At 38.8% G+C, this 22,595-nt stretch overlaps 1 protein-coding gene across 3 annotated transcripts in view; it reads left to right on the top strand.

Moving 5' to 3' along the window:
* Positions 1-676: 676 nt before the first annotated feature.
* The window catches only part of RPS6KA3 (ribosomal protein S6 kinase A3), a 118,988-nt gene continuing 97,069 nt past the window's right edge, over positions 677-22,595 (top strand). Inside the window, exon 1 of one of the 3 annotated variants that reach the window (XM_053202154.1) lies at positions 677-727. Coding sequence is in view for 1 of the 3 variants with exons in the window: in XM_027054624.2 (XP_026910425.1) it covers positions 1,103-1,171 (69 nt within the window). In the remaining 2 variants the exon portion in view is untranslated. Of the gene's footprint in view, positions 728-1,035; positions 1,172-22,595 lie in introns of those variants that run through there. The other 2 variants (XM_053202158.1, XM_027054624.2) reach the window with 2 other exon arrangements.

Raw genomic sequence — 22,595 nt, 5'->3', positions numbered from 1 at the left:
CTTCGTGCAGATTTAGGTATCGGGAGTGGGGGACTTCGAGAGCCCAGGCTAATGATGCCTGAGGGCTCTGCAGACTTTGGGTGGGGGGCAACTCAAGCAAGACAAATACATTCCAAACATTAAAAATATAACCAGAGCCTCGATTTGGAGGGCCTTAAACCGAGAGCCAAACCTCCAGGGGGCTCCAGGGCACAAAGCCTTACGTGTCCCCGTCGTGGGGTGCGTTAAGGGGAGGGGGCAGGTGAATGCTCAGCGTGTGAGCCTGGATAGGGCGGGTCCTGGCCCATTAAAGGATGTGCCCATAAACATGACGTGCCCACAAATACCCACCGAAGAGTCAGACCGAAAAGACACCCCACGCTCCCTCCCCGGGTCCTTGGCACCGGATTGCGCTCACTGCACCTCGCCCATCTCTCTCCCCAGCTAGGCGGGGCCACTGTTTTCTACATCGCTAAGTATCCTCCGACCTGCTCGGACCCTTGGCAGTTAAAAGCTTCTAGCCTTTCGCTCCTCTTGCCCTTCCCCTCTTCTTTCCCCTGCTACCCGCCGACGCCTCCAGATCTCCCCGGCTCGCCCTTCCTGAAAGTAGGCGAGGCCCAGAATCTCCGGCTAGGGCGAGGAAGGAGGGAGGGGCAAAGCGCGGCGGCAGGGGGCGTGTCTTCTCAAGCCCCGCCCCCGGGTGCGCGCGGCGGTGGCGGCGGCGGCAGAGCCTCGCTTTGAGAGACAGGTATCGCTTAGGCGCCATGTTGTGAGCGGAAGTGGGGGAGCGCGCGGCCGCCGCTGTTCTGCTGGGAGCGGGCGCGGGAACCGGCGGGGGGGGCGGAGCTGTAGTCCCGGCGGCGGAAGGAGGAGAGGAAGAAAGGGGCGAGACCCGGTGCCCGGCAGCGGCGCGAGGTTCTCGCTTGGCGCGCGGACGTCGTCAGCCAGGCGCGCGGCGTTCGAGGCTCGGTGTCGGCGCCGAGCCCTCTCCCGGGCAGCCGGCGCTGGTGCTGCTGCTGCTGCCGCCGCTGCTGTCGTGGGGCTCGGGTGGCGACAGAGCGGGGCCGGCCGCGGGGCGGGCGGGGAGGGAGGAGGCGGTGAAGGCGGCGGGCCGGGGGGGAAGATGCCGCTGGCGCAGCTGGCGGACCCGTGGCAGAAGATGGCTGTGGAGAGCCCGTCCGACAGCGCTGAGGTGAGTGCAGCCCGGCGGTCGGGGGCTGGTGCGCCCCTCCCCTCGCCCCCGCCGGCCAGCTCCCCTCCCTGGAGCTGGCCACTTGGCCCCTTCCTCTGCCGCTCGCGTCTCCCCTTGGTCCGTGATTCCGGTTTGGGTAGTTGGGGTTGGTCTGTTTGCCCTTCTGTTCCACCCGCACCTCCCCTCCCTCGCTCGGGGGGCTGTGGTGTGGTGGCGCGTGGGGTTTGGAGTGGGCGCTGGGGCTTTGCAAGAAGCCGATTTTAATCAACTTTGCGTGGGGGGAGCGGGAAGCGGAGCGGGGGCCGGAGAGGAGTTGGGAAGTTTGGCCCTGCCTGGTTGGGGCCCCCCCTGGATCCTGGTGACTCTGGGGTGTAAGGGAGGGGTATGGATTGGGTTCATTGGGGAGCAGGGACTCTCGAGTCCGGCCAGGGGAGAGAGTTGGTGCTTTGAGTCGGGCGCGCGGGGACTGGAAGGACCCAAGGAAGGGCTGGCGACCTGTGGGGGTTTTGGTTAAGGGGTGCAAGACAGCCAAGGTTTTTGCCTTCCCCCAGTCTGTCTGCCGCAGCGGTTTCTGCTGGTGCAAAGGGGAAAGTGGAAGCCTGAGGTCCTTCCTCCTCCCCCATATCTGAGGTCACTGAGCCCAAGGACCCCGTCCCTAGGAGCTTTAACTCGAGTTTCCTGTCCTTGGAGGTGAGAGGGTGATATTCAAGGCGATCAGCAGCCGCCGTAAAGGGCTTTCAGGTTTTCTTCGCCCGGGGTGACCGTCCCTGAGACAACCAACCGAGTGCCCAAAACCCAAACAGTGTACCCAAACACGGCAAAACAGAATTTCCCTGGACACAGCACAGCATCGAGCTTTTGCAGCCGCCCCTGTCCCAGAACCAACTCGGGGTCTGCGAAAATAATCCAGACGAGACCCACTCCTGGGCATCAGCGCTCCTCTCCGAAGTGGAAAATCAATTCCTGATGGTGGCTTGTCTGTGATTCTTCTTTCTTGACTTTTTGCTGTCTTCTATCCCCGCAGCGGACTTTGGGGGATTACAGGATGATAGGCTGCGTGTGTGTAATAGTTAGTGAGTGACCCCATTTCTGGAAAGCATGACTGAAACGCGGGGGTGGAATGGGGCAGGCTCGGATGAGTGGTGTACTTGGCGGCAGCCGCTGCCCTGCCGGCCTCCGCAGTGTGAGAGGTGGATAGGGTTACCGGTTACGTCAGTAAGACCGAGGCTCAGTTTGATCTGAGTGAGATGCGGGACACTTGCATTCTCGGGTATAATGGAGGGGGAGGGGGATCAGTTCAAATCGCTTTTCAGTTTTTTTCCTAGTCACCTCCACTGCTGTTTAAAATGTTCACTTGCTCTCCCTAACGTGAGCAGAGTTGTAATAGTGCTTACGACTGGTACTTAGTATTTTGTGACTTGGACCATATTTTTAAAATCTAAACTAAACGCTGCTTTTCAATAGAAAAGCTCTTGAGATAAGTTACTGAATATTTTTTAAAGAAAATCACGTTTATAAGACTAGCAGAATTACATTTAAAATTATGTTAGCCCGTTTAATTCTATAGATGTTTTATAAGAAAATTGAATTTAGAACGTTTAATCATTCTTTGAATGGATAGTGTGAAAATCAGTATGCCAATAGGGTCTTTTCATTCATTTTTTCCTTCACATTTTTTTTTTTTTGCGTTAAACAGTGTAGCTAAAAGGTTAATAACATGTTCTCAAAGTGCTGACCTTGTGAAAAGAAATTGAATTTGCTTTGAGCCTGATTGTTACATGCAAACGGTAACATTTGCAACTCATAATCAGTCCACATTTCTGCTTGGCACGTATCAATGTGTTAAAAAAATCATTTAAAATTCCACCTTATCCTTTTTCTACATAGCATACTTTTGGATAAGGAAGGCACAAAACTGACACTTAGTATATGCCAGATACTACATGCTATTTCATCTTATCCTTCCTGTGACCCAACATAGTACGATTGTAGTGCTCATTATTACAGATTAAGAAACTGAATCTCAGAAGTTAAGGGCCCAAAGATTATAAATAGTAAACGGCAGAGCCACAATTCAAAGCCAGGTGCATGTAATTCATGTGCTTCGCTTTATATTAGCTGCTTCCAATCCTTTGTGGAAAAATTTAGGGTATAAATAAGCCAGTAGTTAGAGGTCATGTATTTTTCAGAAACAGTTATGATATTATAAGCAGTCTCACTTGTTAAAGCCTAGTTATTTCAGTTACTGTCATGGTCTCCAGAACCTGGCAGATAGGATTCCATAATTTGCCATGTTCAAAGAATCTTCTTGATACTTTGGCATAAGGTATGTCACACAGAGCTAGTGTTGCCTAGATTAATTTTAAAAAGATTTTTAAAAATTGACTGTAGATATTTTGCCTTTAGTTGTTCAGCTGTTTCAAGTAAATTACTTCTGCTACAACTTTGGAAATTGGAGCCAGTAAGGAAAAGGGTTGAGAATTTTCATTCAGAAGTCTAATATTGGATTTATTATTATGCCATCTCCTCCTCAGTAAGGAGTACTTACCAGAGAGTAATTATATTTTACCAGAATAAAATCGGTTTTTTGAAAGTCATTTATTTGAGTAAATACATCAAGTTTTTTCTCTCCAGGCTGAAAGGTTTCAGGGTTGGTCTCTATAGGAATTTAAATTTGTGGCCTCGAATTTCCTAGTAGATTGTGAAATCTTGTAAGCAGACACTTTTTCCTCTGTATCCTCAGCACTTAACACAGTGCCTGACACATATGTATTATGGACCCAGTAGATGACCACTGAATGAATTATGATGGTGAGGAATAGGGTGATTATCAATCTTCTTTCTGTTCTTATCATTTTAATCTTACATTAAAATATGAACAATCTTAAAAGACCTGACTACCTCACCGACAGTACAGGCAGTTTCTTCATTCCTTTACATGGCCTTCCTGCTTTCAAACCTCACATGGGTTTCATGATGCTCAAAACAAAACAAAACAAAACAAAAAAACCCTTGTGGTTAACTCAAACATGGGTCAGAACGTGATAGGCTAGAACTAGGCCAAATGTTTAAAGAAGCAAATTTAGGATAATAAAGGAAGTACTATATAAGCAGTCAAGGTTGGTACAAGATTAAAAACAAAATAGCTTCCTAAGTAGTCCAGGTGAATTCACAACTCTTTAATGAGTTATTGAAAGATGCTAGTATGTTTTTGAGTATCTGACTGTTTAGGAGATGGGTATCAAGGACTGTGGCTCTTCTGTAAATTCCTTGCCACCGCTCTCAGAGATAACATTTACTGGATCATAAGCCTGACCTCAAGTGACACTTTTTCTCAGTTTTCAATAAAGGATAAATGATAGTAAATTTAAATAAGAACAGTTTTCCAAAATAATAAAATTAAGGTTATGTTTGCTTTATAGAAATGTGCTGTATAAAAATAGCTGCCTTGAATTCTTTTAAATAGCAAGTACCCGTAATGAATTAAAATATTAACTACATAAATATTTTCTTTATAAAAAATTGAGACTCTTGTGTTAGAAACTATCTTCAGTGGATGTGCATCCATTTTTATCTTCAAAGATCATACTGGATTCTATAGTATTTCTACTACATTGATATTAGGTTTCTTATATTTTATGTGTAGGGAAAAACATTCTATTAAAGTATGATCATTGGTTTTGAAAAAAAAATGTTTCATTAAGTTTCTTTTCCTTTTCCTGTTTCATTTGTACCACCTTTCAGGGTTTTTTTCTTTCCCCCAAGTGAAGATCTGAGGACAGGACAGGTATTGTTACATGCCAACTGTTAGAATAACTGTGACACATTACTGAACACTTCATTGTTTTCACTGATTATGATATAGGATGTCAGTTTTTGTTAAACTTAGGAAAGTTTGTTTTATTTTGACAGCTCCTCCTATACTAATTAGGTTGACCCAAAATGTGAAATTTATTTGGTACATTTAAGTTTTAACATAAAGAGATAAAGAAACAAGTATAAGCAGGCTTTGCCTTTTTTTAAAAAAATTTTGTTAACGTTTATTTATTTTTGAGACAGAGACAGAGCATGAACGGGGGAGGGTCAGAGAGAGGGAGACACAGAATCTGAAACAGGCTCCAGGCTCTGAGCTGTCAGCACTGAGCCCGACGCGGGGCTCGAACTCACGGACCGCGAGATCATGACCTGAGCCGAAGTCGGCCGCTTAACCGACTGAGCCACCCAGGCGCCCCGACTTTGCCTTTTTTAAAATATGTTTAGGAAATCACAATGAGTATATCCTATTTTTATATAAGGAGAGTGGCATAATTGGGATGTTCACTCTTGACCTAGGACATGATAATCAGTGAATTACAGATTGATCAAAAATGTAGCAGATCATTTATCAGAAGTCTGAATGGCAGAATTGTTGCAAAGATTTTTAAAAAATTTGTCACGTACTAAGAAGTTTATACCATTGTGATCATTAACAAGATTTGCTCTAGAGTTCCATGTTCCAGGGACATGTGATATACCAGGCTGTGAATGTTGGGTGACGTGAAAGGCCCCGGTTTGCCAAGTGCAGACCAGATGCTTTAGACCCAGTGATTCAGATTACAGTGTACAACAGTGACATCTTGGTGGTCTCTGGGTAATGCATGAGTGTGATAGAGCTCAGTTGTTTATGTGTTTTGGTGGATAACAACTTTCAAAGCCTTGGGATACAATTGTGCAGACATATATATTATATATCTGATTCCCCAATTCACATAATAGAAAATACAAACAACTGTATTTTAATTCTTGGCATTAGATGTCTTCCCCTCTTGCACTTCAGAATTGATAGTTTTCCGTATCATTAATCTGGAACAGTTAGCAGATCTCATATATTCCAGTTTGTCAGTTTAATACCAAATAACATAAAAGCAAAGATAAAATAACTATAAATTTTAATTGTTATGAAATGTAGAGTTAAAAAACACAAATGTATGCATTTTATGAAGCAGATTTAGGATAAAATGTATCCATATAAGACATAAGTTTTTCATACATTTTATATATCAGTTGCTAGCAATTAAATATTTCAATTTTACTTATCTCCTTGAAATTGAGAAGGCACTTTATGAGATAATTTGAATGTATGGCAAAGTGTTAAAGAACTTAGGCTTTGGAGCCATACAGACCTGGTTTTGAGTCCTGGCTCTGCCACTTAATAATTTAGTAATCTTATGCAAGTTGTTTAAGGTCTCTGTGCTGCAACATTCTAATGTGTAAAAAGAGGGATGAAATAATACCTATCTCATAGAGTTGTGGTAAGAATTAAATGAAATGATAATATACATAAGGTAGGTGGTTCAGTGCATGGTTTAAGTGTTTAATAAGTAATATAATGAATCCTGTCTCTAACCGAATTGTCTGAGGAAGTTCTCTGTTTTTCCTCTGGGGTGATTTTTTCAGAATCAAGTAGAGCAATTAAAAATGATTTGTTTGATCTGTTTAAACAGAGCCATCATAATATCCTAATATAAATGTAAGGGTACAGTAAATGCAAATCTCTTGAATCTTGTCCCTTTTTGTATTGTTCCCCTCTTTGATATCTTCTTTAAAAGGGGAAAACAGATAAAGAACATTTGAAGAATATGTGTGGAAGAATGAAGAAAGAAAAGTTCACATTTCAACATTGGTCAAACTGGAAGGCATCTCATAGTCCATGGCATACCATTGTTCAATTAGCAGTGTTGTTTTTTTTTTTCTGTAGTGATATAGAAGATAACAGTGTATCTTACACATGATAGTGTCTTATAATCGATGAAACCTGGTGTATCCTGGTTGTCAACTTCTTGAAGGAAGTATGTCCCTGAAGAAATGTATGAAGTCAATATATAGTCTCAAGAAGTAGAATTTTAACTTACTTTTTAAAACATATCAAAACAAAATGTACACATTTTTTATACTTTAGGATTGATTTTGTTAATTTCACTTTTAGGGACAGAAATTAATATGGCACACCTCCCTCCTCATTACTCTAAATACATTTGTTTTGGTTATTTGAATATGCCATGAGGAACTGGTTTTTTCTGTCTAGAAATATAATACTTTGGATTTGGTCTGTTATGTGGTATTTGTACTTAAAGAACTTTATGTAGGGTATACAGCATTTTTAGCTGGGAAGTCTCTGGAAATGTTAATGGTGTATCTGTGCCCCAGCAACCATCCCTGCCATCCAAAACCAAAAACATACAAACCAAAGGAGTGAGACCTAATCAAATGAATTTGGGAATTATAGAGTTAAACAGGGTTTGACCAATGTCTTTACTGCATAACTTCATAGAACCTTGAAGATGATGTTATCTATGATGAATCTGCAAAAAGGATATAGCCGACAGCATTTGAGACTTGATGTCAGAACCCCTTTTTCATGAACCATATTGAAGTCTCAGAGGACACAAGTGCTTTGAAGGACAGTTTTGGACAGTCTGATAACTATAGTAACATGATCCAGTATTGCCTGAAAATGAGCTGTTATGTTTAATTGACTCTATCAAAGCTTTTTTCTTTAACTGTCAAGAGTTTTTGTTTGATTTTGGATTGAAATCTTGTAAATTAGATTGTAGAACAATTTTCCATCTTAATAGTGGGCTAAACATTTAAATATAATTTAAATAAAAGCTTAAGATAACTTAAACTTTTTTATTCCATGTTCTGAAAATTAATGGTCATATTCTACCATAATATCAAGCTAATTGCCCTCATTAAGTGGTTTCTGTATTGACTTGCTCTGTAACTTATGTCTCAAATTCTTAATTCTTAAAAACTCTTTTTATCATTTGGCAACTTTATGCTGCCATCAACCTGCCTACCTCCCCCACTCTCCTTTTTAAATCAATTGCTTGTAATTTGCAGTTACTAGAAAACAGCTAAGGTTAATGATAATTTGATGCAGTCATTTTTAACTTGGGAACCTTGTTACACTTGCAGCTTACCAAATAATGTAAAATAACATCCTTACCCTTTTCATGATCTCTGTGTGTCGTATACACATACCTCTGTAATCGAGGGCATTTTGGACACATTACCTACTGATAAACAGTGTTTTATGCTTCAGCGTACAGTGACTGAATGGCTCACTTCCTGGCATTGCCTGCTCTGCATGCATATTTACCTTCCTCTCTGGAAGGTGTCAGCTAGAAAGGACTGTGAATAAGCTAAAGAGCAGGCGGCTATAAGACGGAAAGCTAGTCCTGCTGCCCCTCCTGGAGTTAGGTGTCCATGTTGTCTTTTGGAGATTTTTGTTGGGATTTTTTTTTCATGAAATAGTGCTAGTTTCCTGACTATTAGCTACCCTACATTTATGTGTAAACCGAAAATGTTGTTACACTTCCTGTCATTCTTCTATTAGTATGAATAGAATTACAGCAGTAGCATAACTTAAATCAGATTTCCCTATCTTAACTAGTATATCCATGGTATCTTACATACCTTAAAAACTAGTTAATGTTTAATCTACCATGTAAATTGACTTTTATAATCTTGATAATGATGATCTCATCTTCAAACCTGACCTGGTCATCTAGATCTCTGTGAGCTTGCCTCTAATCCTGTGGTCCACAAAGCTTGTTACAGGAAACTTGGTTCTGTCATTTGATATGTGTTAGAAGTAGATGTCAAGTGATAGTCTGAAGCCAAAGATCACTTTGACATAATAGATTGCAGTGTATCTCACATACAGTGTTTTGGGAGAAAACTTGTCTCCAGAAATGTCATAGGACCTATGCTAAACACCTCTGTTACCCAAAACGTTATTTCAATTTTTCACTTTTAGGAGCTTGAAAACAATATAAAATAACTGAAAGATTCACTTAAAACAAAACTTCTAGATCAGCATTGTTCGGTAGTCACTAGCCACATGTGGGTATTGAGCACTTGAAATGTAGTTAGTGTGGCTGAGGAACTGAATTTAAATTTAATTTGAATTTAAATAGTCGCATGTGGCTATCGGCTACCACATTGAACAGCACAGTTCTAGATTATGGGATTAGTACAAATCCAACTTTTTTTCTACACCAGTGTTTTTCAGCCCTGCATTCTATTATTTGTTATTTTGAAATTAATAGGCTAAAGCTTTTTCTAAATGAAAACATATTTACTCTGCGTTTTCAAATTATGTTTAATCAGCTTTGTCTTGTTCCTCGACTACCCTGAAGATTTTTTGTAAACTCTACTACATGGTATATGCCCTTCAAATCACCATTCTGCACTTTCTACGGTTTTGCTAGTTTTACAGTGACCTTTATCATTGAAGTGATAACACCAAGCACTGGGGAAATTAAGCTATCAAAAAATGTTGTATTTTGTTCACTATACTGTGGTAATTAATACTAGAAAAGTGGATTCATACATCCCATAGATTAATGTTTACTGAATGCCCTCTCTGAATGGACACTGTCTATATCAACTTGAATGAGGTAGATCTAATTCTTCTCAACCTACAGATGAAGAAAGGAAGCCTAGAAAGGTTAACTAAGCTGCTCTTGGTTGCACAACTAGTAAGTAGAGAAGGCGGGATTCAAACCCAATTATCACAGGTTGCAAATTCCATTGACTTTCCACTAGACTACCCTGCTTGAGTTGAGAACAGCATGTAGGTGAGTGACTTGTTCAAGATGAAATCTCCTATAGGGAGAAAGGTTCTAGGTGGTTTACATGATATTTCTATGGGAAATATATTTCTATGGGAAAGTATAGGTAGAGTTAGAAAAGTGAAATTGGTATTACTCTCCAAACATACTATGGGTTAAATAGGCTTTTGTGAGCTGGCCTGAGAAACAGTGTGACATTGTACAGGAAAATGTTTTGGTATTTCTAAACAGCTGTCTTACAAATGAACATTTGAAATAAAAACTACAGTATTTGGAAAAGGAGGGGCTGCCCAGATGTTAATTATCAGCTCTTCACATAGAAGTCCCTAGGTGTGTGCTCAGGGAACTGTGCTCTGTTTTTGAATTGCCACATATTAAATCATCGTCTCCTTATACTTGCATCTTTTCAGAAAAGTGTATTTGACACTCCCTCAAAGTATCAGAAAATAGGATATGATTCAGTCTGAAAAAGTTACCATCTATCTTGCTACAGTATAAGAAAAGGAAATTAAAGAAATTTTGCATAATCATTGGCGGGTTTTTTCCTTTGTGTGGGGTTTTTTTTTTTTTTTTTACCTGTTAGGTTAAATAGCCCTAATTAAATTTTTTAAAAATTGTGATATGATTTACATACCACAAAATTCATTCTTGTAAAGTATACAATTCAGTGGATTTTAGTGTATTCACAAGGTTCTGCAACCAGTAATTCCAGAACATTTTCGTCACCCCAGAAATAAGTCCATGCTCATTAGATGTCAGTCCCTATTCCTTCTTGTCCCCATTCCTAGCAACCAGTAATCTACTTTCTCTATAGATTTGCTTCTTCTGGACATTTCGTATTAATGGAATCATATAATATGTACCTTTGTGTCTCACATCATTTAGCAATATTTTCAAAATGCATCCATGTTATAGCATGTATCAATGCTTCATTTTTGGGGGCTGAGTAATGCTCTGCTCTGTGGATATACCACATTTTGTTTATCCACTTCTCAGTTCATGGACACTGGGGTTGTTTCCACTTGTTGGCTATGGTGAATAATGCTGCTGTGAACATTTTGTACATACATTTTTCGATTTTCTTGGATATATATCTAGGAGTGGAATTGCTTGGTCATATGTTAAGTCTATATGTAATGTTTTAAATAACTGACAAATTGTTTTCCAACTTGCTTGAACCATTTTACATTGCCAACAGCAGTGTGTGAAAGTTCCAGTTTCTCCACATTCTCACCAACACTTGTTACTTTCTTTTTCATTATAACCATCGTAGTATGCAATAAGTGGGATCTCATTGTGGTTTTGATTTGCATTTTGCTAATAACTAAGAATGTTAAGGATCTTTTCATGTGCTTTTCGTCTACTTGTATACATAATTGTGCTTATTTTTTACTGATTTGGAGACTTAAATGGAGTGTTTGCTCTAATGCTGTTAATAGAAGATCCTTATCTATGCTTTGTTGTATACAGATCTTCCTCAATTTAAATTGGGTTATGTTGCATCATAAGTTGAAAATATCATAAGTTGGAAATGCACTTAATACATGTAACATACCAAACGTCATAGCTTAGCCTAGCTTACCTTTAACATGCTCAGAACACTTACATTCACCTAGAGTTGGTCAAAATCATCTAACACAAAGCCTATTTTATAACAGTGTTGAACATCTCATGTAATTTATTGATTACTGAACTGAAAGTGAAAAACAATTATTTTAAGTTTACTGGTTGTTTATTCTCATGATCACATAGCCACCTGGGAGCCATTCCTTGCCACTCCCAGCATCATGAGAGAGTATTGTACCACATATTGCTAGCCCAGGAAAAGATAAAAATTCAAAGTGTGGTTTCTACTGAATGAAATGAAATACTCATTTTTGCACCATTGTAAAGTCGAAAAATCAGAAGTCAAACCATCATAAGTCAGGGACTGTTTGTACATATTTCTTCAGAAAACTTAGTTTCAATCCGTGCTTTCAATAGATTTGTTTTCATTTTTATATATGATAAATTCAAAGCTTTTCCTAGAATTCTGGTTTTCCAACTGGGTCAGTAGAGTCCTATATTCTATGGAGACACCTTATGTTACCTCATCACCTGGACTACCCCTTTTCCCAGCCAGAGCAGAGTTTCTAGAGGACACAATGAAGAATGTTAATTATAGGAAATAATAGCAAGAAAGCAAAGAGCAAAGCAATGGTTTTTTCCTTACAGTCTCTTCAGTCTTGTTATACTGTTCTATAGTTTCTTATTTAAAGCAAGAGTACAGGAAGTAATGGAAGGTCAGTCAAAACCAAATGTCTAGACTCTCCGAAATTAAATATAAGTCAGTAGATAAATGAATTCAAGAATCCTTTTCTTAGGTTAGGTGAGATATACAGGTGTTTCATTTAAAGAATTAGGAAAATGCAAAACAAAACCGTTTGCCTCCTTTCCTTCAAGTTCTGCTGGCTATTGGTATAATTCAAGAGGAATAACTATCACAATGGATTTTGGTAGCAGAGTTGGTGTTTCTTAAAGAGAGAAATGTAACAGACAAATTAAAAATAAGATTACCTTTGGATTATCGAAAAGAGCTCATAAATGAATTTTAAAGTGAACTTTTCACCCTGGCTGTTCTGAGTGTGTAAAGTATATTACTAGGTGATGATGAATGAAACAGAATTTTTTCCTTTAGAATATTATAGTTAAAAAGTACTGAAGCGGACAGGTAGTTAAATAACATGAAGCAAGCTAAGTTAGCCAGGAATGTTATAAACAGATATAATTGGAACTTTAAGAGAATTATGATCCATAATGCTATAGCAATTTTCCATAGTGCATTTTTAACCATCATGTAGAAGACTAGAAAGTAAATATTATTACCCTTGACACCCAATAAAGTTCCTTTTAAAATACACATACACACACAAAGAAGATAAATGTTATTTTCAACATAAAATTAATTACTTAGGGGTAGACTTCTGGTTCTGCCCAGCTGGAGGAGCCCTATTCCTCCTAGGTTCTCTTTTACAGCTAAAACACCTTAGACATAACACATCAAACAAGCACAGGAACACTGAAATGTGGAAATAAGGCAGACTTCCTACAGACTTTGGTACTCAAGGAATGACGCTAATAGTGAGTTCCTTGGGTTTTTTTTTTTTTTATTGCCTCCCATGTATCTTGGACAGGGTCCTGTAAAAGCCTCCAACCTGAACCACAAACAGGCACAGACAAAAAGGGCATCAGGAAAAGTCTGTTCTCTTTAGCCAAGTGACTGGGGAAAGGGTAGCCGAACAACAGTTAATTTTTTGGTAGGACACTCCCTACTATAGGCAAGCACTCCAGAAAAGCCCTATCTTACTCCAAAGAAGCAAGTGGCAGTGCTTGATTTCCTCCACCTGGTGATGTTAGCTATGCAGATCAAGGACCTCATATCTCATTCCCTGACTAGCAAAAGCAGACAACACTTTGATTCCCCCAGCTGAGTGGTTTTGACAAGTAGAGTAGGAGTCTGATCTTCCCTCACTGCCCGCCCCCCCCCCCATCCCACCACCTGCAGAAGGATGTGATGCTGTCACTAAAGTAGTGTCAGTGGGGTCTAGGAGCCAAGTTGAGCCTCAACCCCAATCTGGAAACGAGACTTAACAAAGTGATGTGAGGCAAGGCTAGTCCCCAGTAAGCCTCCCCCTCCCCTTTGTTACTGAGGAGCTGAGCCTACCCCATCACTCAAAATCAACAAGGCAGGACAAGATGATTGGAGGTGGACTAGTCAACTCTGCTTCCGTTCCTTCCTGATGTGATTGGGGCCTGGTGGACAGCTCAGCCTCCACCCCCATCTGGCATCTATAAGGCAGAACAAAATGGTGGATGGCAGGGCTGGTTGGCCTTCCACTTATCCTGTTAGATGGGCCCTTCTGGAAGCTGAGCTCTCCACTCTACCTTATAGCAACAAAGTAGTGTGAGTCATCCCTCTGCTTTCTGTCTCCCTTTTGTCAATGTGATCCATCAGGGAGCTTGCACCCCTACTCAGAAGCAATGCGATGGTGCAGGTTGTTGCCCAACCTTCACTGGGACCAAGAATGTAGCTGAACTTCCATCCTACCCCTGTTCAAAAAAGCAAGAGTCATTGCTCCTATTTTGCCAGGGTAGTTTCTGTGGGGCCCAGCGGTAAGCTGAACATACACATTCACCTTGCCCTCACGCTACATCTCAACTGGTGGACTGCCTGCTAAAAAAGATTAAGTAGGATCCAGAGTCTTATCTCCAAATGTCCATTCTTCATTTGAAGAACACTATACTAAGAACCAGGAAAATCACAACATGAATGAGAAAAAAGTCAATTGATACCAACACCAGGATGCTTCAGATGTTGGAATTACCTAACAAGGATTTTAAAGCAGCAATCATAAAAATGCTCCAGTGAGCAATCACAAACACATTTGAAACAAATGAAAAATTAGTCTTAGAAAAGATGCAAAGCAGAATATGGAAACTTTAGAACTGAAACAGAGTAACTGAAATTTGCTACGTGGGCTTAATAGAAAAATGGAGATAACAGGAAAGAATAAATTTGAAGATAGAACAACAGAAATTGCCTGATTTGAACAACAGAGGAAAAAATGAACTGACAAAAAATAAGAGAGCATTAGGATTCTGGGGAACATTAACAAAAGATTTATGGTGGACCTGAGGAAATAATGGCTAAAACTTGCCCAATTTGGCAAAAGACAAAATCTTACAGATTCAAGAAACTGAAACCCAAACAAGATAAACCCAAAATAATCTATGCCCAGCCACATCAAAATCAAACCTTTGGAAATGAGAACTTGTTTAATTGGTATAGAGTTTCAATTTTACAAGATGAAAATGTTTGGAGATCGGTCATACAACAATGTGAATATGTTTATTTACTTAGAGAGAGGGAACAAGAACATGGGCAGGGGAGGGGCAGAGACAGAGAGAATCTCAAGCAGGCTCCATGCTGTTAGCCAGGAGCCCACTGTGGGGCTGGACCTCATAGATCGTGAGATCATGATTGAACCGAAACCAAGAGTAGGACACTTAACAGAATGAGCCACCCAGGTGCCACTGTAAATATATTTAACACACCAGTGAACTGTACACTAAAAAGTGTTTAAGATGGCACATTTTATGTTGTATTTTACCACAATTTTTAAAAAAAATTTAATCAAACTAAAAGGCAATCTTGAAAGCAGCTAAAGATAATGAACTATTACATATAAGGGAACAATGATTCAAATGATGACAGATCCCACATTAGAAACCATGGAAGCCAGAAGGAAATGGCACCATTTTTCAAGTGCTGAAAGAAACGAATTGCCAACCCAGAATTCTATGCCCAGTGAAAATATCCGTCAGGAATGAAGGTATGTTCAAAACAGTCTCAGATAAAGGAAAGCTAAGAGAATTTGTCTATAGCAGACCCTGGAAGAATGACTACAGGTAGTTCTTCAAGCAGAAAAGAAATTTTAAAAGAAGGATCTGGAATATCAAGAATAAAAGAATAACATGAATTATACAGTCTTTTCCAGAAAAAAAGAAGAGAAAACACTTCACAACTCATGTTATGAGGACATTATTGCCTGAAACCAAGACCTAAAGACAGTACGGAAGAGAAAGCAGTATAGACCAGTATCCCTCAAGTACATAGACACAGCATCCTCAACAAATATTAGCAAAAGAAATCAAGTAACATATGAAAAGAAATGTACACTGTGATCAAATGGATTTTATTCCAAGGATGTAAAACTAGCTCAGTATTCAAAAATCATTTGGTATAGTCCACCATATTAAATAGGAAGAAAAATCACATTGTTAATTGTGCAGACATGCATTAAACTGGATTAAACATTCATAACAAAAACTGATCAAACTAAGAATAAAAGGAAACTTTCTCAGTTTCATAAAGAACATATACCAAAAACAAAACAACCCACAGATAACATCATACTCAATGGTGAAAGACAGAATGCTTTCCTCTTAATATCAGGAAGGAACAAGAAAAGGATGTCCTTTTTTTAATGTTTGTTTATTTTTGAGAGAGAGATGGAGCACAAGCAGGGGAATGGCAGAGAGAGAGAGAGAGAGAGAGAGAGAGAGAGAGAGAGAGAGAGAGAGAGACGGAGACACAGAATCCAAATCAGGCTCCAGGCTCTAGGCTCTGAGCTGTCAGCAAAGAGCCTGACATGGGGATTGAATCCATGAGCCATGAGATCATGACCTGAGCTGAAGTTGGACACTTTACCAATTGAGCCACCCAGGCGCCACAAGGATCTCCTTTCTCACCACTGCTATTCATCATAGTTCTGGAAGTTCTTAACAGTGTAATAGGCAAGAAAAGGAAATAATAAAATACATACAGATTGGAAAGGAAGAAATAAAACTGTCCCTATTTACAAGTGAAATGATTATCTCCAGTGCAAATCCGAAGGAATCTACATAAAACTAAAAATAATAAGTTCAGCAAATTTGTAAGATACAAGATGAGAATCCAAGAATAAATTATATTTCTGCATACTGACAATGAATGTGTGGAAACAAAAATGAAAAGCAGTACCATTTGTAATTGCTCAAAAAAATAAGTATAAATCTAACGAAACATGTATAGGACTTTATGGGACTTAAATACTGAAAACTAAAAGTGCCAATAAAAAAAATTCAAAGATCTAAATATAGAGAAAGGCATGCTGTGTTCATAGGTTGGAAGACTCAGCATACTAAGGATATCAGTTCTCCCCAAATTCTTGTATAGGTTTAACACAAGCTTATTTTAAAAGTTATATGGAAAGGTAAAGGAACTAAAATATCTACTACAAGATAAAAATAAAGTGGGAGGATCCACTCCACCCAATTTTAAGACTTAACCATATAGCTTTAGCAATCAAAATTCTATGGTACTGGTGAAGGGATAAACACATAGATGAATGGAATATAATATAGAACCCAGAAATAGATGCATACAAGTACAGCCAGTTGATTTTTATCAATGCAAAAGTAATTTACTGGAAAAAGGATAGGCCTTTTCAACAGTGGTATGTGGAGCAATTACAGATCCATGGGTAAAACAATAAACTCATATGAAAACTAATTCAAAATATATCATGGCGAAATTAAGAGTATACTTATCTTGATGAGCACTGAATATATAGAATTGTTGAGTCTCTATGTTGTACACCTGAAACTAATGTAACACTGGTAACTATACAGCATTTAAAATAAAAAATAGAAAATAAACTTTCTGCTAAAAAGACACAGACACACAAATCAACTCAAACAGAAAAAAAAATATGTATCATGGATTTAAATGTAAAATATAAAACTTTTAGAATTGAAACCTAGAAGAAAATCTTCAGGACTTTGGGCTAAACCAAGAGTTTTTAGACCAGACACCAAAAACACAATCCATAAGAGAAAAAAAAAGTAGACTTTATCAAAATTCAAACATTTGCTCTATGAAAAAGACCCTGTTAAGGGGATAAAAAGACAAGGCATAGATTGGGTGAAAATATTTGCAAACTTGTATCTGAGACAGGGCTTGTATCTGGAATATATAAAGAACTCTCAAAACTTAACTAAAGCCAACCAATCCATTTAGAATTCTGACCAAAGAAATGAACAGATATTTCTCCAAAGAGGATATATGGATAGCAAATAAGCATATGAAAAGATGTCAGTATGGTTAGCTATCAGGGAAATTAAAATTGAAATCGTGAGATAATCACTACACACCTATTAGAAAAGCCAAATTAAAAAATAGTGACAATACCAAATGTTGGTGAAGATGTGGACAGACTGGATCCCTCATGCATTGCTAGTGGGAATGTAAAAGGATACAGCCTTTCTGGAAAATAGTTTGGCTGTTTGTTCAAAAACTAAACATAAACTTACTCTGTAACCCAGCAGTGAAAGTCCTGGGCATCTATCCCAGAGAAGTGAAAATATATGTCCAAACAGAAGTCTGTACACAAATTTTCATAGCATCTTATTTGTAATATCAAAAAATTGAAATCAAATGTCATTCAGTAGGTGAATGGTTAAACAAGCTGTGGTACATCCACGCTGTGGAATGCTACTCAGCAACTGAAAGGAATGGATTATTGATACATGCAGCAGTTTGGATGGATCTCAAGGGAATTCATACTTCATGAATAAAGTTACATACTGCAAAATTCCATTTATATAACATTCTTGAAATGCCAAAATTGTAGACATGGAGACTACATTAGTAGTTGCCAGGGTTAAAAAGAGGGCAGGAGGGAGGTGGGCTATAAAGAGCAGCACACAAGATCCTGGTGGTGATGAACTGTCAGTATGTTTATAGTGGTGGTAGATACAGGAACCTATAGTGTGATAAACTGTGTAGGACACATGCACACACAACCTGTAAAACCAGTGAAATCTAAATAAGGTCTGGGCTTTGTACAGTATACATTTCCTGGTTTTGACAGGAAGTTAATGTAAGATGTAACCCCTGGGTTAAAGGTATATGGGACCTCTCTTATTTATCCAACTTCCTATGAATCTATAATCATTTCTAATTTAAAAGTTAAAAAAAGCACTAGATAAAATTCGATGTCTGTTCTCAATTAAAAACTTAATAAAATAGGAACAAAAGGGTGTTTCCTTAATGTTATTAAAAAAGAGTCTCACAGGCCCCTGGGTGGCTCAGTCGGTTAAGCAGCCGACTTCCGCTCAGGTCATGATCTCGCGGTCCGTGGGTTCGAGCCCCGTGTCCAGCTCTGTGCTGACCGCTCAGAGCCTGGAGCCTGTTTCAGATTCTGTGTCTCCCTCTCTCTGACCCTCCCCCGTTCATGCTCTGTCTCTCTCTGTCTCAAAAGTAAATAAACGTTAAAAAAAAAAAAACAGTCTCAGACCAATAGCCAGCATCATGCTTGATGGGGACATATTTTAAGGCAATCTCATTAAGATTATGCCTGCTGTTTTCACCTCTATTTAACATTCTGGGAGAGTTTACTAATGCAATTAGACCAGAAAATCAGAGTATTAAAAAGAATAATAAAGGATTACTATTCATAGTTGATATAATCATCTACTTGGATAATCTAAGGAAATCACTAAAAAAGTTCTTTAAAACCAGTGAGGGTCTAATAAGGTGGTATTATACAAAATATATTAAGAAATCAATAAGTAGCTTTCCTAGTTAGAAATGGTAATGGAAAAAAAGTCATCCAAAATAGTAAAAAAGATTAAATGTTTGAAAATTAACATAATAATCAAAGGGCAGGAACTAAATGAAAAAATTAGTTGCATTAAAGAATAATTTGAATAAATTGATAGGAAAGCTGTGGTTCTTTAAATTATTTTCAGTAGGATTTAAGGTTTGTTTTTTCTTATTGTTTATTTTTTAAGAATCGAGGGTAACTTTTTATTCTGTCTTGAATGAACCCAGATTTTTAGTTTTTAAAAAATTTCTTACGCGTTTAGTTACTTTAGCTTATCTGAGCAATTAATAGTAACAAGTTTTAGTAAAATGCTGTTATTAATAGTGTTTATGTTTAAATATGCAGCTAGAATTAGTCATGGAGTTATAAGTGGAAACTATATCTTTCATTATTTTTTCAGAAATAAGCCTTCCTGCCAGGTTGTGTTTATACCTGTGGTAATTTTTAAATATGTATACCCATATTTTTTTTAATGAATGAGTAGTTTGGATTGTTTTTTCCCAAGTAAATTCAACTCCCAACTTGTCTAAAACACTTTGTGTTAAGATCCAACTTCTACTACACAAATAGGAATTTTGCTTGAATGTTAAGCTCTAATTTATTGTGTATTTGAGCAAATCCCATTCTGTCTTGTTTTACTTACTTGCAAGCTATTATTGCTGCCTTCTTTTTGTTCATAAGGATGTTTGTAAGACTGTATATCTTTATTTTAAGTGATTGTTAACCATCATATTATCAGTAACGTATGTTGGGTTCACTTCAGCAAACATTTAAGCACCACTTGTTTTACCAACGTGGAGACAGAGGAAACAGGTTCAGGTCCTTTTGCCACAGTCACATAACAGAAGTTTGGGCTTTTTTTTTTTAATTTTTTTTAACGTTTATTTATTTTTGAGACAGAGAGAGACAGAGCATGAACAGGGGAGGGGCAGAGAAAGAGGGAGACACAGAATCCGAAACAGGCTCCAGGCTCTGAGCTGTCAGCACAGAGCCCGACGCGGGGCTTGAACTCACGGACCGTGAGATCATGACCCGGGCCGAAGTCGGACACTTAACCGACCAAGCCACCCAGGTGCCCCCCAGAAGTTTGGGCTTTGAAGCCCATCATCACACTGTATCTGTTTTAGATAGGAGGGCTTCATTAAGCCTCTGGAAACCAGATGAAATCATTAGACTTGTTCCTGAGACTCTTAAATTAGCCAACCCAAGTAATGCATTAAAGAGTTATCTAGTACTCAGATTTTTAGTCCTCTACATGGAAGTGGATGCATTAGGATATGAGACTCATCAGAATCCCCTCAAATATTTGTACTTGTCATTTTCTCTGGCAAGATGAGCAGGAGGAAAGAGAAGCTAACACTGAACCCCCTAGACCCTGAACTTTACCAAAACCTGCAGCATAACTAGTATACAGATCTTACGGATTAGAAAACTGAGGCTCATGTTAGGTAACTTGCCCAAAGTCACACCTACAGTAAAGGGCAAAGTCAGGTTTTGAAGCTTAATATGTCAGACTCCAAAGCCCGTGACCTTTTCTCTACCCTGTGATTTCCCAGACTTGTCTAATCACAGGAGTCACCTAAAGTACCTGTTTAAAAAATGAAATACCATGAGGCCATGGGGCTTCTGGAACTTCTGACTCAGCTTGGGATAAGGCCAGGTGATATATCCTTACCAGGAGTCTTAGGTGATTCTGGTCATCAGACAGATTTGGAAAATACTACCAACTCCATTAGAGTACTAAGAGGTGGGACTTGAAGGTATTAGGAAAGCAGGAATAAGTTTGGGAATTTAGAGGACCTTAAACAACAAGTTGACAATTAGTTTTCAACACAAATGAAATAAGAATAGTAAAATTGGGGGGCACCCTGCTGGCTGTCAGTGGAGCATGCAACTCTTGATCTCCGGGTTGTAAGTTCCAGCCCCATATTGGGTGTAGAGATTACTTCAAAATAAACATAAAATCTTTTAAAAAAAGAAAGAATGAATAAAAAGAATAGTAAAATTGGATTCTGGAAATCATAAAATTGGTTTAGGTTCCTTATTTTGCACAGAAAAACAGTGTTTTATTTTCTTAGTATTTCTCTTTCAGATGACAACATTTAAACGATTGTTCTTTCATATTCTCCTTGTTTACACTTGGGAACAAAGGCACCACTGAAGGATATAGATAAAACTGTAGTTTTGATGCAAAAGAGAAAGAAGGAGTTAGACTTAGAAATAGCATCAAAACAGGGGCGCCTGTGTGGCTCAGTCGGTTAAGCGTCCAACTTCAGCTCAGGTCATGATCTCACAGTTCATGGGTTCAAGCCCCGCGTCCATCTCTGTGTTGACAGCTTAGAGCCTGGAGCCTGCTTCAGATTCTGTGTCTTTCTCTTTTTGCCCCTCCCCCTGTCACGCTCTTTTTCTCTCAAAAAATGAATAAACATTTACAAAATTTAAAAAAATAGGGGCACCTGGGTGGCTCAGTCGGTTAAGCCTCCGACTTCGGCTCAGGTCATGATCTCACAGTTCATGGGTTTGAGCTCCACATCAGGGTCTGTGCTGACAGGTCAGAGCCTGGAGCCTGCTTCCGAGTCTATGTCTCCCTCTCTCTCTGCCCCTCCCCTGCTCACACTCTGTCTCTCTCTGTCTGTCAAAAATAAATAAATGTAAAAAACTAAAAAAAATAACATAAAAACACCTTTAAATACAGAATCTGTAATTTCCTCAGGTGTAAAAGCTCTACAAATTTTAAATAACTTTAATCCTTAAAGTCACAAGATTATAACATTCTCAAGCTGGAAGAGCTCTTAAAGTCCCAAGATTATAACATTCTCAAGCTGGAAGAGCTCTTAGATATCCACATATTTTATGGATGAAGAAACCACAACTCAGAGAGGCTTAAGGACTTGCCCACAGTCCTGTGGCAGACTTTCAAATCCATGCTGACCAAGGTTCCATCAAACTCATAGATTGCAGATAAGTACCAGAAAATAATGACTTTTCCACAATCACATTGCTTTTTAGAAGTTAGTTTAGTGGCAAATCCTGTTTACCATAGATTCCCTACTTTATCTAATTTTATGGTTTCTTCCTTCTTTAAATGCCCTACTGAGAGTGTAAATATATTCAAAGGGATCGCTTTTAGGAGATTATGCAATTTGAAATACTGTGTCTGAACGATATGTTAGAAAATGAACCATTGCCTTCTTAGAATAGTGTATTTAACAAATGGACACTTTCAGAACATGTTGTGTAAATTGTGGAGGAACTCAAGCTTTCTCTACTTTTTAGTATAAATTTTTATTTTATAAATAGAGAAAAATGAGCATAGGTAGATGTCTGTACATGAATTCTGACTAATATGATAGCATTTCTGTGTAGGAGGATGAGCTTTGAATTCAGACTTGGGTTTGGTTATCTTATCTGCAAACCTGATAGCTCTGTGATCTTGAGCAAGTTCGTAACTCAAGTTTTTCTTCTCTGCTATACATAATAACATATTCATGGTTCATTAATGGTTAATTGGGATTAAATTAGAGAATATATGTAACATGGCTAACACTGTACTTCGAACAAAAAAACCACTGTGTAAGTGATGATTGCCATTAGTATTTTCTTGAACCAGTAGTTATT

Source organism: Acinonyx jubatus, chromosome X (genome assembly GCF_027475565.1).
Source record: "Acinonyx jubatus isolate Ajub_Pintada_27869175 chromosome X, VMU_Ajub_asm_v1.0, whole genome shotgun sequence".
Taxonomy (NCBI): domain Eukaryota; kingdom Metazoa; phylum Chordata; class Mammalia; order Carnivora; family Felidae; genus Acinonyx; species Acinonyx jubatus.
The sequence above is the reverse complement of the archived record's forward strand: the minus strand, read 5'-3'. Positions and strand labels throughout refer to the sequence as shown.